Here is a 15,160-nt window from a genome sequence, read left to right on the forward strand (position 1 = left end):
ATGAAGCTTTTGCTTTTCAAAAAAGGCAGATTTATAAAAAACGTTCTCAACACTAAATGTTTCGTTTTTATGGAAGTGTCTTTAAACGTCAGTTAAAACTTAATTAATTATATATTGCAATTCGAGTTAATTTTTTAAATATTTTTAATTATTTTGTGTGTAAATATTTTTTTAACAACAACAACATTATAATTTCACACATAACTTCAAGAAAAACTACTTTCATTTAAACTTTAACCGGAACAATAACTTATTTCTTTGATGCGTATTGGTTTGATGGCGGAATGTTGTGGAACTCAGAGGATCCTCCTAATTGTTGATATTGGGCTAGGAAAAAAATAAATCACACATAATTTTAAAAATTAAAACAATACAAATAGTCTAGTTTACCAATTATGCCTTGAATAATGTCATCTGCCTCGCCCTCATTGCTGTATTTCAGATAATTTACTTTTGGCTCAAGTGATTGGTATTGGGGCTTAGCCGTCGAAATAACAAACAATCCAACCAGTAAAACAATAAAAAACTAAAAATAACACACAAATAATACATTTAATTAAATTATAGTTTAATTTATAATTTAATTTGCAGTTTACCGAGAGCACCTTCATCTTTGGAAAAACAAATATTCGGTCTCGCGTATTAGTCAAAAGATATCAAACAAATGTGAGGAAATAGTATATTTTCATAGTCTTATATATGTAGATTCGGATTTAATCATTACGTAAAACATATTAGCACATTTAATATATGCCACCAAAATTCATACAAATTTAAAAAAAACCTGTTAGTTTTTATTTTTTGGAGCTGGTAAAAAAATGGGATAGTAAAAAAAAACAGATAACGATTTAATAAAAGAATATGACTAGCATCTAAAAAAAAAACATTTGAAAGTGCAAAAACACGTGAAACGTGCAAGCATAACTCATACGAACTTCCATCTTTAATTTGAAAATGTTGGGATAAATATTTATATATTGTACCAACAGTTTTGAAAGGACAAAATAAAAACAAACTACATATTTTACACGATCAATTGTTAGTGAGTATTTTTTGTTCAACCAATAATTTCATTTTGTAAGCATAAAATAAAAGGTAAAGAATCGATCATAGTTTCTCAACGTGGTTCTTTCTACCTTTAAATTGCGACATATAGAAACTTTATGGCAAGTTTTGCATTAGTAAACAGTTTCGAACTCGATATTTTAATCAAACACGACATTATGATGATAGAGATGCCAAAAAAAAGTGGGTCCCCTGATTCCGTACGTCTGTCTGCTGGTCCTTCCCCGACAGCCCAAACCATTGGGTAGATTGTCTTTAAATTTATAAATGAAACACAAACCCATTTATTTTTTAAAATGTATGCTAAAATTTTGTTTCCTTCATTTGTCTTCTTCAAATAAAAAAAAAAAAACATTTTGTATTGCTTCAGAAAAGTACCGCCCATGGAACAGCTTTTTTGTTTTTAAGTTTTCTTAAAAACTATTCACTCGATTTAAATACATTTTTTTCTGTACAAGCTCATATACTGTTTCCATAATATTTGTTAAAAGACGATGTAATTGCTTTTAAGTTTAATTTTTATAAAACGTATATTTATGCAAAATATTTTAAAATTAAAGTTGAACATTTGTATACACACAAAATTAATTTAAGAAAAACGCTCTAACGATTTTCAAGTAAAAATTTTGAAAAGGTTTTCTGAAAAATCAAATGGCATTTATATTTTTGAAAACGTACTTTTTTCAGGTACCTTTTTTAAATCTTAAAATACAGAAAGTATTTTTAAACCAATTCCTTGGATACATAAACAAGTTCGTACTGCCTAGTTGTACATTTTATTTAAATAATGGATTTCTTTTTTCATTGAAAGAAAAAAAAGTAGTCAAATTGTTTAATTTTTTCTTTTAAAAAAATCTGTGTTTAATGAAGCCTATGATATGTTCTACATAAAATAAATTAAATTAAAATATTGATTAAACACTTTTAACATGGGCTGTATTGTACATTATAAATTATTTTTTTTTTGAATAATTAACAAAAGAGATTTATGTGATTAAATCATTTTATTTAAACTTAATGTTGTGTCGCATAGCATAGTTCCATCATACTAAACTAGTTTTTCTCGGTCAGCCGGCTTATTAATGGTTGATGAAATTTAAATTGATTTGAACAACAAATAATAACAATCAATTTTAAATTGGATTGGTGGTTTTATTATTAGCAGATTTTTCGTATATACAAATTATTTTTTGCCGGTAAACTTCTACATTTAAACAATATTTATGAATTTTTAACATTTGCTTGTTTTCTTAATTATTATTATTTTTCAAAAAACTTAATTAAACTTTTGCTTTAAGTATAGGTATACATATCATCAACTTTTTTCAAAATCCATGTTTATCCAGCTGAACCATTTCCATATTTAGGTCTACGAACTCTTTTGCATTAATAGCCTGACAAGATGGCCAGAAGTTATTCCTGATACATGTAACTCCCGAAACAGTTGATATTGATTTTTCTCTTCAGAAGGAATTCCAGGTTTGAAAGGACAAAGAAAGAAAATTTAGTTTTAACGACAAGTATGGGTTCTACATCGGCGGGCGTATAGAATTAGACAGAAGGATAAAAATCCAACGGTTGAGATGTCGGGGTCACGTAGAGGTCATAAAAACCAATGCTCCGGCCAGAAAAGGATTCGAATCAAGGCCCACCGGGCAGCGCAGTAGAGGAGGGCATCTGGATAAAGGTCAAGCTAAAGGGTGATTTTTTAAAAGCTATAAACAAAATTTTCAAATAAAAAACACATACAATTCTGAAAAATTATGAAATATTTATTTGAATCGATAGTACGGTCCATATAACTAAATGTTTGAAGATTAATTAATTCAAATGTTGACCTTGACTGCGTTTCATCCACATAGTCGAATTTTGGAATACTCTTTCCAACATTTCGGCCGGTTTCTCACGAATAAATGCTTCAATGTTGTCTACCATTGCGTCAATTGAAGCGGACTTGTCTGTATAAACATAAGCTTTAACATAGTCAATCAAAAATAGTCTAAGGGCGTTAAATCGCACGATCTATGCGGCCAGTTGACCGGTCCCGAACGTGAAATAAAATGTTCACCGCACTCACCTCTAAATAAGTGCATTATTGCGCGTGCTGTGTGGCATGTGGCACCGTCTTGTTGAAACCACGTGTCATGCAAGTCGAGCTCTTCCATTTTGGCAAAAAAAGTTGGATATCATCGTACGGTAGCGCTTACCATTCACAGTTACGTTACAATTCGCATCATCTTTAAAGAAGTACGGTCCAATGATGCCAACAGCCCATAAACCACACCAAACTGTGACTTTTTCTGGATGCATTGGTAGCTCTTGCAATGCGGCTGATATTTACTCCAAAATCGTCAATTCTGCTTATTTACGTACCTATTGAGCCAAAAATGAGCTTCGTCCCTGAACACAATTTGTCGTAAAAAAGGTGTAATTCGGCCAACTTTTCAAGAGCATATTCACTAAAAATTTAATGTTGCAGTAGGTCATTCGGCTTCAATTCTCGTACCAGCTATGTTTTAAAAGGCATCACACCTATATCCTTCCGCAAAGTTTTCCACGTTATTGAGGAACAGAGGCCCAATTGCTAGGAACGGCGACGAATCGATAAGAGCAGCTTCAGCGGGTAGATTAAACTGACGATAAATGGAATAAGTGCGCAATGAACTTTCTCAACAGAGCACGCATTTTGATAACAAAATTCAAAAATTTGTAAGCGTTGTTCAGCGTAAGCGTAATCAGCTTACAAACAGATTCATGGTTAAATTGTAGACCAAATTAAAGATGTTTGATAGTGAAACAAAGCACGAAACATGCGTCAGCTGTTTATAATTGCTTAAAAATTGCACTTAAGAAGAAGACATTTACTGGATGAGCCCTTAGTTCACACCTTTAGTATAATTAAGTAATGGAATACCAATGATCATTAAATAATCTTGACAATCGTTCTACAGAGATTTTCTCTACAAGAAGACTACAACCCAACCCTAGTATTGTTCCATACATCATTAAGATTTCAAGACTAAATGTTCACATCACTTAACAATTAATCCAACCATGATTTTCCAAAGAAATATCGATACACGATGCAAAATCTTCAACTTATCCAATCTAAAAGTTACAGTCCTTCCAAAGTGTTATGAGTAAAAACTCCAAGAATTAACCAATGTTTTCCTTCACAAAAAAGTATGAACATAGTCGGTAGCTTGTGAGATCCTTTTTTTTTAACAAAGTTCTGATTTCTAAAACTCTCTTTATTAAAAAATTAGAACTCAATTCAGTTCAAACTCATTTATTCATCAAGTTCTCAAAGAACTCTGAAAGAGATATCGGTCTGAGATACAACATCGATCTATTAACCTCGAAAATAAGGGGTCTATAGCAATGGTTTTAATTCTTTACAAGATTTATTGATCTGGTAATATTGTTTTATTAAATTTGAAGTCACCGGATTTTTTAATATAATAAATAAATAAATTGTATGGTGCAACAGTCCGTTGGGAACCAGGGCCTAGTGACTTACAACTCTCAACCATTCCTATGTGCGAGTACTGTTGTCAGGAATGGAGGGGACCTACAGTTTTAGGCCGAATCCGAACGGCTAATTTGAGAAAGCACTTTTTCATGACAAGAATTACTCTTGGAGAATTTGTCAATTCCTCGCAAGAGGCAGTACCAGTGAAAAAGACTTTAGATGGCACAGGCAGGGATCGAACCCAAGACCTCTGGCATGACAGTCCATCGCAATAACCATCATGCCACGAGTACTACTTTTTTAATGTGCAATGATAATAAATTGTAAGGAATTGTAAGCTGGTAACAACTTACAAATTAAATAATCTTTTGAACTATAAGACTACAGAAGAGATTATGTTGAGAAATAGCTTAAAATCTCAAACGGTCATTATGTTCATGAATTTTATATTAAATAAATGCTTAGGTACACATTTCATCTATTTAAAGAAGGTTTATGTCAGAATGTCAGAAATGTTCATACAGTGTTGGACAAAATAATAGAAGCAAGTGTCTTCATCAGTTTTTTGTCATTAGTTTTATTATATTTTAATCGTACCTAATAATGCTCTCAAATGCCAAAATTGTTTTGTGGAAACAACTTTTTGTTTTCACTTAACGGTAAAAAGTTTGAGGCCAATGATGATTTCGCCTTTAAAAAATAATTGAAACAAGCTACTTTAACTGTTTATTAATTTGTTTAAGATGCAAATAGGCATTTTGAATTTTTGCAGATGTTTTATATTCGATACTAAAAACACTTTTTAAAAGTAATCTATAATTTTAATAAATATGGGTCGTGGATAACTTAAACTGTTCGAAGAAAAAGTATTTAAAACTTTATCTTCTCGCCACGACTAAACAAGATTAAGAAAAAGATAAACTTCTTCGCGTTTTGATACACTGTTAATGAGAATATGTATGAAGAAACCATTTCTTTCTTTAAGAGAACTCAAAAATGAATTAAACTGATCAGTGACAGCTAGAACAATAAGAAACCAACTTATAGAAGCAAGTCTTCCTAGCAGAAATCCACAAAAAGGAAGGAATTTTTTAACCAAGCAAAACATTATACAAAGACTTCCCTTTGTAAACAAGCACTTACACCGTTCTTATTGGAATAACGTTTTGTGGTCGGATAAAACGAAGATCAATTTGTATATTTCTGATGGAAAAATATATTTTAGAAGGACAAAAGACAAGAAGTTTAACTAAAAATACACAAAGAAGGCAGTGAACCACGGGTGGTACAAAGAATTTAAAATACTTTTGTCGTTAAGTTACTTTCTCACTACAAAAAGAGTACCATTCTAATTTTGTTTCTATTATTTTTTCACACCTCTTATCATTTTTTCCCATTATCATATTTTAAACAAAATTTAAGCAATACGTTATTATAAATCGATCTGTGTAGTTTTTATTTCCTTACTTCACAAATACTTTTTATATGTTAAAAAGATTGAACACGAAGCTTGTTTCTATTATTTTTTCCAACACTGTTTGTCAAAAAATCTTACCGGGTGCTATGAAAGTAGAAAATTATTTGTTAAAACTCTATTTTACTAAACAGAGAATTGACACCTTAAAACTTAGTTCTTAATTAACACCAGGTTCTGATAAATTATAGAAAGTGAAGATATTAGATCGAGTTCTAAACTAATTTTGAAACTTTTTTGAGGAATTGGCTATGAATTTGTTTATCAAGTGTAATTAATACATATTTGGAAAATAAGCAAACAACGATTACATTTTTTAATTCCAAGAGTTAATTTTTCATTTAGAAGCTACTACAAATGCAATGAATACAATGAGTTGATTTTTCACCACCTACAAACTTAAAATAAAAAGAAATATTTTTGTACAAACATTTTTTGTATTCAAAAGATTAAAAAAAACCTGTTAAATAACTCAATATCTGATACAAATCAATATCTGTTCAAGAGAACAACCTAAGATATTCTAAAATCTAAAAATTTATTGTCTTATCTATACATCTGTTTATTTAAATAATAAAAAGAAACATTCAAAAATACTATTTTATAATAGCTAAATTTCTCAAGTTAATAATATGTTTTATAAGTGCTTTATTTTAATTTGGTTCATTTCTTAAATATTAAAAAAAAATTAATAACAGACACTAATAAACCGGAATTCTGCTTAAATGTACTTCAAAGAAGTGAGGCCAAATTTGTGTTGTTCGACTTCTAAGTAATCCAGTACCGGATTATATATAGATATTTTATTTGGAAAAAGATAACAAAATTTTCGGCTTTAAGTTTGATGAGGCAAATTTTGTTTGCTAAAAAATGTAGGTTTAGTTTCAAGTTCAGTAAAGGTTTTATAGTATTCAATAACTTATCATTAACTCAAATAATTGTAATTATGTATAAATTATATACACAAGTCAACAAAATATATTAAATAACTTTAAAACCAACTATAATTACTTATCTGATATTAAAAGTTCTTATCCAATAAGTGCGTTTTATTTTTTGGTAAAAACATTTAACGCCTTTTTATGAATGATCAACTAAGTCCAGCTTTGTAGCAATCCAACAATACCTTCATATTCAATAACAGAAAAAGTATAACGAGTAATTTAAATTAAATTCCAATTTTGAGATTTTGTTTTCTTTTATTTTCTTATCTGCTTAAGGTCTGCGAATCATTTTTGGGAATCACAAAGTATCAACAATCATGGGTTTTGCTTACGTTTCGGGTCAAAGATAAGACGTCTGACAACAATTGTTGTGGTAGGTATCATGTATTGAGATTCGGACTCTGAAACCAAATCATAATTTCACCAATCTTTTTTCTGATGTGTGCTGTGCGGTTAGTGTTCATCAAGACATTGTTTATAAAACATCGATTTAAATTTAAGTATACAAAATATGAAATCTGTTCAAGTTGCACTTTTTGTTGTCGTCATTTTTATGGTTTTAGATACGAATTCCCAAGAAATCGGTTATGATAGCGGTGGATTTGATGCAAAAAGTGTTCGAGTCCGTCGAATAGTTTCCGTTCCATCGTCACCGTCTCCATATCGTTCGTCATCAGTAAATAGAAATAATTATAAACAAAATAGTGATCAATCGAATCGAGGAATAGCAACAAACCAGGTTTAATAGTTGTGTTTTTTTGTTATTGTGTATTAATTTTTGTAAGGAAAAATCTTTTAAATGTAGTTAACAAGCTTTAGTGCAGGTCTTGAAGGAAATCAACCAAGCAATCAAGGAAATTTCCAGGCTTCTAAGCCAGTTGTTGCAGTTGGAGATTATAGTAGCAACAAATTGTCACACTTGAATGGGGTAAGACTAATCCAACAGGTATTTTTACTTTTATAAGCTTTTATTTTATATCCAAATTTCAATTTGCTTACAGGTTCAAGGTAATGACTTATCTCCTGATCGAAATACTTATCCAAACACAAACAATAGAGTTCAAAAGCCAAGTTATCCTGGTAGCGGCCAAACAAATGGAGAAATTCAGCACCCGACCTCAGTTGATAGCAATAACTATCGCAAAAACGAAAATTTTAATCTTGAAAAAAGTATTCTAAATCGGCCTTCCGTTAATAATAATAACAATGGAATAAATGGTGTCCAAAGCACGTCATTAGTCAACAAAAGGCGACCAATTCGGCAGGTAAGCGACTAATTACTTATTGGATTTGAATCAAAGAAAAACGTTGCACATTTGGAAAATATTACAGGATTCCGGAGAAGACTTCTATTCATCAAGTCAAAATCAATATCAAAATCAACAAACCCAAGACTACAATAACAATTATAGTGATAACGGTAATTTTGAAATTAATGGACAAACTTATCAGGGCACGCTAACAAATCAGGTATGTATTTTATTTTAAGACGATAAGACTTTATTTTAATGGCCTTCGACAAAAATTCTACCAAAGCAAAATGTTGGTGGACTGCTTAATTTCTACGTCAATAGTGTTATATGAAAAGTTCTCTTGCTTTGGCGAAGATCAATAGTTTTTTTTTGGCGGAGGGGTGAAAGGGAATTAAGTACATTTTTACAAGTTTTTTGAACTAAAGAAATAAATATTAATACAAAAATATTTTTCCTTTAAAAATTAAGCTGATTACTAAATGTTTATAAACTTTGTAAGGAATTTGTTATCCTCAGTAAATTTTCATACCGAGCTTACACCTTAAATATCGAGAGTAATTTCAAACCAATTGCAAATAGTTTTTGTTGTTTACTAACTTGAAAAGAAAGTCTGTTTTAACTGATCGCATCCCCGGAAATAAATGCCGCAGTCGAATTGTTTGCTGACTTTTTCCAATCAGTTTTTTTCTGTCGCATTTAAAAGTAGTTCATTAGATAACTTAGTAAATAAGATTGACTTTGGTTCAATCCAATTAGGTACTGAAGAAATTTTATCTGCTATGAACTCACTTAACTCGAATGCTAATTCCAGTCCAGATGGCATACCCGCCTTAATTCTGAAAAAACAGTTTTTAATATCTCTCGGAGAAATTTCGTACATTGTGCCCATTCATTTGGCCGGGTGCTAAAAATAATACTGAAAATTATAGAGGTATTAAATACAAATTTTGTAAACTGTCTGCAATTCCCAATTTTTTTTGAAAGCTTATTCCATGCTGCTGAACAGTAGCAACGGTGAAAAATATAACTTATTCAACATCATAGGTGACTAATACTATGGAAGAAAGATATCCAATCGATGCCGTTTACACGGATTTCAGTAAGACATTTGATTTAGTGAACATTCTAACACTAATAAAAAAGCTTTAAATGTTCGTTGGTTATCTTCATATTTCACTGGTAGAACTTAACAAGTTCAGATAAATTGAGTATGCTCGTAACGAAGCCATCTTGATACACTCCTTTTCATTTTGTTTGTTATTGATGATATTCTTTCAATTATTATTGATTAGATTCATTAAGCAAAATGCTTAAGATTTTAGAAATCAATGCAGATGTGATTTGGAGTCCCGCATATAAAGTTTACTCTGACCGTACCAATTACTTAGCATAAAATCCTTTGAATGACGTCGAAAAGTTCATAGTGTAATGCTCATGAGAGATTTACTCTTTTATAACATAAGGTGTCCATCACTTCTTGCACTTGTTCCTATTTATGTTCCAGATAGAACACTGAAAGCTTGATTTCTTATATTTCAAAGAGCATGCAATACAAGATATGGACGTAATGGGCCTTTATCCAGGTCTATTGTTTATTTCAATGAAGTGTAGTTAACTATTGGTTTTGTATGTCTTACTCGTGAAAAATTAATATAAGAAACCTTACATTTGTTAAAAATTTAACTTTTTATTGCAATGCCACATATCTGTAAGCTGTAAAAATGCTTGTAGATGAAACTTAACAAATACATTTTTGCCTAAAACTTTAAAAGAATTAATTTTTCACATCGGTTCAAACAATAAAAACTTTTTAGAGAGTGTTAAATAACATATAAATGAAATTATAAACAAAAAAATATATTATTAAACCACAATAAGCTTTTTAAATGATAGTGGAACAATTGTTGAAAAATATTAAAATTATAAAGTAAGCCCTTTAACAGATAAAATACTTTTCTAATTCTTGATTGAGCCCTGAAAATATTCCTTATAATTGTATTTACAAATTATTAGTTGAACCCAAGAGAAAGTAACATTCCAAAGACTCGAAACATGGTCCCCACAATTCATAGAACGTGAAACTCCCAAAAAAAATGATTATAATTATAACCAAAACAATTTCCAATATAACTCAATGCCAACAAAAAGTGTAAGAATTCCTTTAACAAAAATCAAAAATATTGTTTTTCTTTTTCCTTTTTTGTAGAATGATAAGGTACGTGGTGTTACACTAGGAATAATAGCTTCCAACGATGGTTTCGTTCAGGCTCGCCCTCCACCAGATCTTGATCAGCATACTAGCTTAAAAAATCATGATTACGGAACAAGTAGCCAGTCTTATAATCAGAATGCAGATTCAAATGTAATTCTTTTAATTTATTTTGTTCAATTTTAAAATTTGTTTGACTTACAGGTTCAGTTAAGCAATTCGTTTAGCAGGGTTACAACTTCCCGACCAAAACAATCAACAGATCAATTTTCCTCCAACTATAACAAGAATGATTTAACTAGTAATAAAAATAATTACCAAAGTAGTTTTCAATCAGGTTTATCAACAAGGCCAACTGTTCAGGTATTACAAATTATTTTGTTTTCAGATAATTTGTATTTGTTTAAATTAACTTATGATAATGTTTAGGAGGGAGAAAATATTAACAGTAGCCGCCAGCAAAATGGAAATCAATTTTTTAATTCTGAAAACTATAAGGATTATCACGAGTCAAATCCTGTACCTCAGGAAAATAATGAAAATGTCAATAATTTTAGTAACTCAAATAAGAAAAAAACAAATAATGGCAATAATGGGAATGGAAACAGAAATAATAATTCACATGGTAATGGGAATAATTACAACAAAGGCCTACAATCCTCAGCTGGTCATCAAGGAAATAAACAAATGAAAACAAATAATGTTGCATTTGCGAATGATAGCAACAATAAAAATATCTATCAAAATGAGAATAGGAACGGAAACGGGAATGGAAATGGGAACGGAAATAGAAATGGGAACGGAAACGGAAACGGGAATGGAAATAATGGAAATGGGAACGGAAATGGAAATGGGAACGGAAATAGAAATGGGAACGGAAACGGGAATGGAAATGGGAACGGAAATGGAAATGGGAACGGAAATGGACATGGAAACGGGAATGGGAACGGAAATGGAAAAGGAAATGGGAACGGAAATGGGAACAAAAATGGGAACGGAAATGGAAACGGGAACGGAAATGGGAATGGACAAAATAAGAAAGGCAAAAAAAGGGTCAGTCAAATAAGTAAGTTTTTAGGAAAGAAATATTTTGAAGACACTAATAACAATGTATTTTTTTTTTTAGAATACGAACAATACCTTACAAGCATATTTCCTGATTTGGAAAATGAAGACGTACAGGAAGTCACCGATTTTCAAGGAAGGAAGTTAGCTCGACCGGGACAATTTCCGCACATGGTACGTATGTATACGAACATTATCTGCACATCCACAAATAAGCTTATGTTTTAAACGTTCAAAAATCGGATACAAAATATTAATATCAAATTGAAAGAAAACCTTCCTGATTTCCATAAGGATAGGGTATACTGCTACGAAATGGAAAACGTCCTTCGTGCATAAAGTGCAAAATAAAGCAAAATCATTCTTGTGCGGCTTAAAATTCAAATTCAGCAACTGTCATCTAGCTTTAAATACATATTGTTGATATGTCGAAGCAACAGTTTTTATCCCGAAAAAAAATGAGTTCATTTAAGTCATACTTAAGTTTGAAGTAATATTGTCTATAGAGTTATGATTGCGATTTGTCTATAAACTCCTCTCTCAATTTTGTCCAGATGTACAAAATATCTTTCCAATCAACAATATTGAAGTTGGCCGAAACATTACGTTGTTTTTATAGAACAAACATTTTTACAGAACAAACATTTTAAAGAGATCGCATGTGTTACAATGAATTATACTAAACGTTTTTCTAGATGAGATGCAGCCCCAATAACATATTAGAAATGAAGCTTCAACATTTAAATGAAAAGTGGAGACATACCAGTCTCCAATAAAAACAAATAGTTTGCGGAACTAAGTGAAACTTTAAGTACTCGTTTCAGGAAAAGTCTAAGTAGTTTTTCAACTTCTTCATTTTGCTGATAACCCCAAACTTGAACAGCAGAAAACAAAACTGATTTAGAAGTTGACTCGAACAGTTTGTACTTCGCACTAAAAGTGAGTTGATTTGAAGGTAGTCATACAGGTCTTCCATGAGATATTAAGTGTTGTTTTTGCTAATTGAAGCTTGTTGATGTGTCATCAGCATACATGTGTACTTTAATCCTCCTTCCGGACCACAAACACAGGATGAACAAGGCGGTACTTAGCATACACCTCTGATTTACTCCAATTGTTGTTGCAAACCATTCTGAGAGATGCTTGCCATTCCATATAGCTGACTTTGTGTCCAAGACGACATTAAGCATTTTCGTTGACATTCCCAATAATGAAAGTTTGTAGAATAGTGACCTACTATCGATAGAATCAAAAGCGACTTTGAAGTCTACATAAAAAGTATTTATGTTGTTATTGATGTTGATCCTAAAACGACTGCGCAATATTCATATCATAAAGGCACAAATTTGGACAGCTGTTATATGATTTTGTTTAAACCTGCCTGAAAATCACTTATAAGGATTATCAATCCACGCTGTGAGTGTTTTGTAGAGAACTTGTGCGAAAACCTTCAATTAATAACTCAGGAAGGAAATACCTCTACAATTCTTTACTGAATCTAATCGCCTTTCGGTAACCTTGTGGTAAAATGTTTTTACTAAGTATTTGATTGAACGAATCCGCCATCAAAATTAAAGCTTCTTCTCTAAAATTTTTGTAGAGCTCGAAAGGTATTCTGTTTTTTCCTGGTTCTTTCTTATATTTAGTTACTTAGCAATAAGCCAGTTGACTTCTGTCAAGAATATGTGATGGTCTAGATAATCATTTACAACTAAAGGACTGGTATATTGTATTATTGAACCGTTATTTATGGGGTTAAGATGTTTGCAGAAGTGGTCTTTAGGGATATTAGGAAGAAAATTAACGGCAATAATTTCAAATTTAATATCTATAGTTGTACAAAAAAGGAGATGGCGGTAAGTTAGGGTGCCGTGAAATAAGGCCTAGAGAAATAAGAACAATTTTCAAAAATTGGCCATATTGTACTTTACAAAAGATTGACTTAAATCAATTTGGCTTTATTTCATTTTGTTTAAAAGGAATAGGATCAACTATTGGAAATTGGCTTTGTTACACTTTAAAAAAGTAAAATCAAGCAAATTCTTTAAATGTTGTCCTATTTCACTTAGACAAAGTGAAATAAAGCCTAATTTGTTTTAGCCAATTTATTGTAAAGTTCAATATGGCCAATTTTTAAAACTTTTTCTTATTTCTCTTGCTTTTTTTCAAGCCACGGGTAAGTTACAAATAGTGATTGTACAAATATTTATGTAATTTAGGTCCAACATCCAAATGGTGTCCCTGTTAGATCCCAAAATTCACACATTCTCCATAGAACATTGTAATTCTTAAGAAAATAAAATATTTGGAATTTGTCTGTGCATTAAATTATTTGTATTATCAAAACTAAAGTAATATTATAAATAAACTGGCTTCTAACAAAAACTATAACCTCTCATTCAACTTTTTGTGCCTTATAGGGTGCAATTGGGTTTAAGAACAATATATTCAATAAGACAGAATACAAATGTGGAGCTAGTCTTATAAGTGATATTTGGGCAATAACGGCAGCGCATTGCACTAAATATAATGCGTAAGTTTTGTGTCTGTGTTGGAATATATCTTTTTTATTCTAACTTGAATATTTTTTTTAGGTTAACACCAGATTTCATTCGATTTGGAGATCTGAATCTTAAAGCAGCTGAAGAAGATGTTGACCCACAAACCAGAAGGATATCTATGGTCGTAAACCATCCTTCTTACAACGATGAATCACTATACAATGATATTGCATTGTTAAAGCTGGATAAGGTTGTAATGTGAGTCACAACAATAGTCAACATGCCAAAAGAACTTAAAATTTGTTTTGCAGATTTACAGAATTTGTCCAACCAATTCGAATATGGTATGAGGAAGAAATTCCCTTTTCAATGGCATACGCCATGGGATTTGGAGCTGTTCAATTTGCAGGAAAACCAACAAACCGTTTGACCCAACTTGATTTGACAATAATACCGAACGATATTTGCGCAAGGCAAATGCCACGACAATCGAACGCCAAGCAAGGAATTATTAGTAGTCAAATATGTGCAATTGACAATAAGAAAACACAAAGTGACACATTTCAAGTAAGCATAACTTAATGACTAAACTAAAGTGTTTCATTATACATACTTTTTGCAATTACCTTTTACAGGGCGATTCTGGAGGACCTTTGGAAATAAGTTTTTATGCATCGGAAGGGGGGCGTCTGCGGCAATATTTGATTGGAATGACATCTTTTGGTGTTTCGGGCACTACTCGACTGCCAGGAGTCTACACTAGGGTGTCGTCATATGTTGATTGGATAGAAAAAACCGTTTGGAGTGCCGACTATGTTTTGTGATTTAAGTTTACTTTTTTAGAAGTACTAAATACTTCATTTTTTACTTTAAATTATAACAATAAACCTATTCACCTGTTATGTACTAAGATTGATTTACTTTAAATTAACCCTCCATTACATCTAGGCAGAAATCGGTACATTCGTGTCAAGGGGCACTATCTGTACCCCAGCATGTTTTCGACATTTTTTTTCATATATGCAATTTCATTATTTCCAACTTATTAACTTTCCATAGGTAATTATTGTAATTGGTCCGACTTGTTGAATTGAAAATTTAGACATTTTTTCAAGTTTCAAGGTCCCTAGATCCAAAATAAAAGATTTTTAGAAATATGTCTGTGCATGCATTTGTA

The 15,160-nt window shown here is 31.2% G+C and overlaps 2 protein-coding genes across 3 annotated transcripts; one reads left to right on the forward strand and one right to left on the reverse strand.

The window, feature by feature from the left end:
- Nucleotides 1-126: 126 nt before the first annotated feature.
- On the reverse strand, nucleotides 127-730 carry LOC129942145 (uncharacterized). Its single transcript, XM_056050957.1, has 3 exons — nucleotides 597-730; nucleotides 391-526; nucleotides 127-327 (listed from the first exon to the last, which is right to left on the reverse strand). Exons 1-3 carry the CDS (start codon nucleotides 609-611, stop codon nucleotides 251-253), a joined length of 228 nt encoding a protein of 75 aa, XP_055906932.1. The 5' UTR covers nucleotides 612-730; the 3' UTR covers nucleotides 127-250.
- Nucleotides 731-7,272: 6,542 nt separating this feature from the next.
- Nucleotides 7,273-14,895, forward strand: LOC129942527 (probable cyclin-dependent serine/threonine-protein kinase DDB_G0292550). 2 transcript variants are annotated; one of them, XM_056051509.1, is made up of 13 exons: nucleotides 7,273-7,328; nucleotides 7,413-7,694; nucleotides 7,761-7,883; nucleotides 7,957-8,220; nucleotides 8,288-8,425; nucleotides 10,415-10,570; nucleotides 10,628-10,780; nucleotides 10,847-11,483; nucleotides 11,544-11,656; nucleotides 13,903-14,015; nucleotides 14,077-14,241; nucleotides 14,295-14,550; nucleotides 14,619-14,895. In XM_056051509.1, exons 2-13 carry the CDS (start codon nucleotides 7,467-7,469, stop codon nucleotides 14,805-14,807), a joined length of 2,535 nt encoding a protein of 844 aa, XP_055907484.1. In that variant the 5' UTR covers nucleotides 7,273-7,328; nucleotides 7,413-7,466; the 3' UTR covers nucleotides 14,808-14,895. The 2 variants fall into 2 exon arrangements, with proteins under 2 accessions (XP_055907484.1, XP_055907483.1); XM_056051508.1 differs by having other exon boundaries at nucleotides 7,314-7,328; nucleotides 10,622-10,780.
- Nucleotides 14,896-15,160: the final 265 nt, after the last annotated feature.

The sequence above is a fragment of the Eupeodes corollae genome, chromosome 1 (assembly GCF_945859685.1).
Source record: "Eupeodes corollae chromosome 1, idEupCoro1.1, whole genome shotgun sequence".
Lineage (NCBI taxonomy): Eukaryota > Metazoa > Arthropoda > Insecta > Diptera > Syrphidae > Eupeodes > Eupeodes corollae.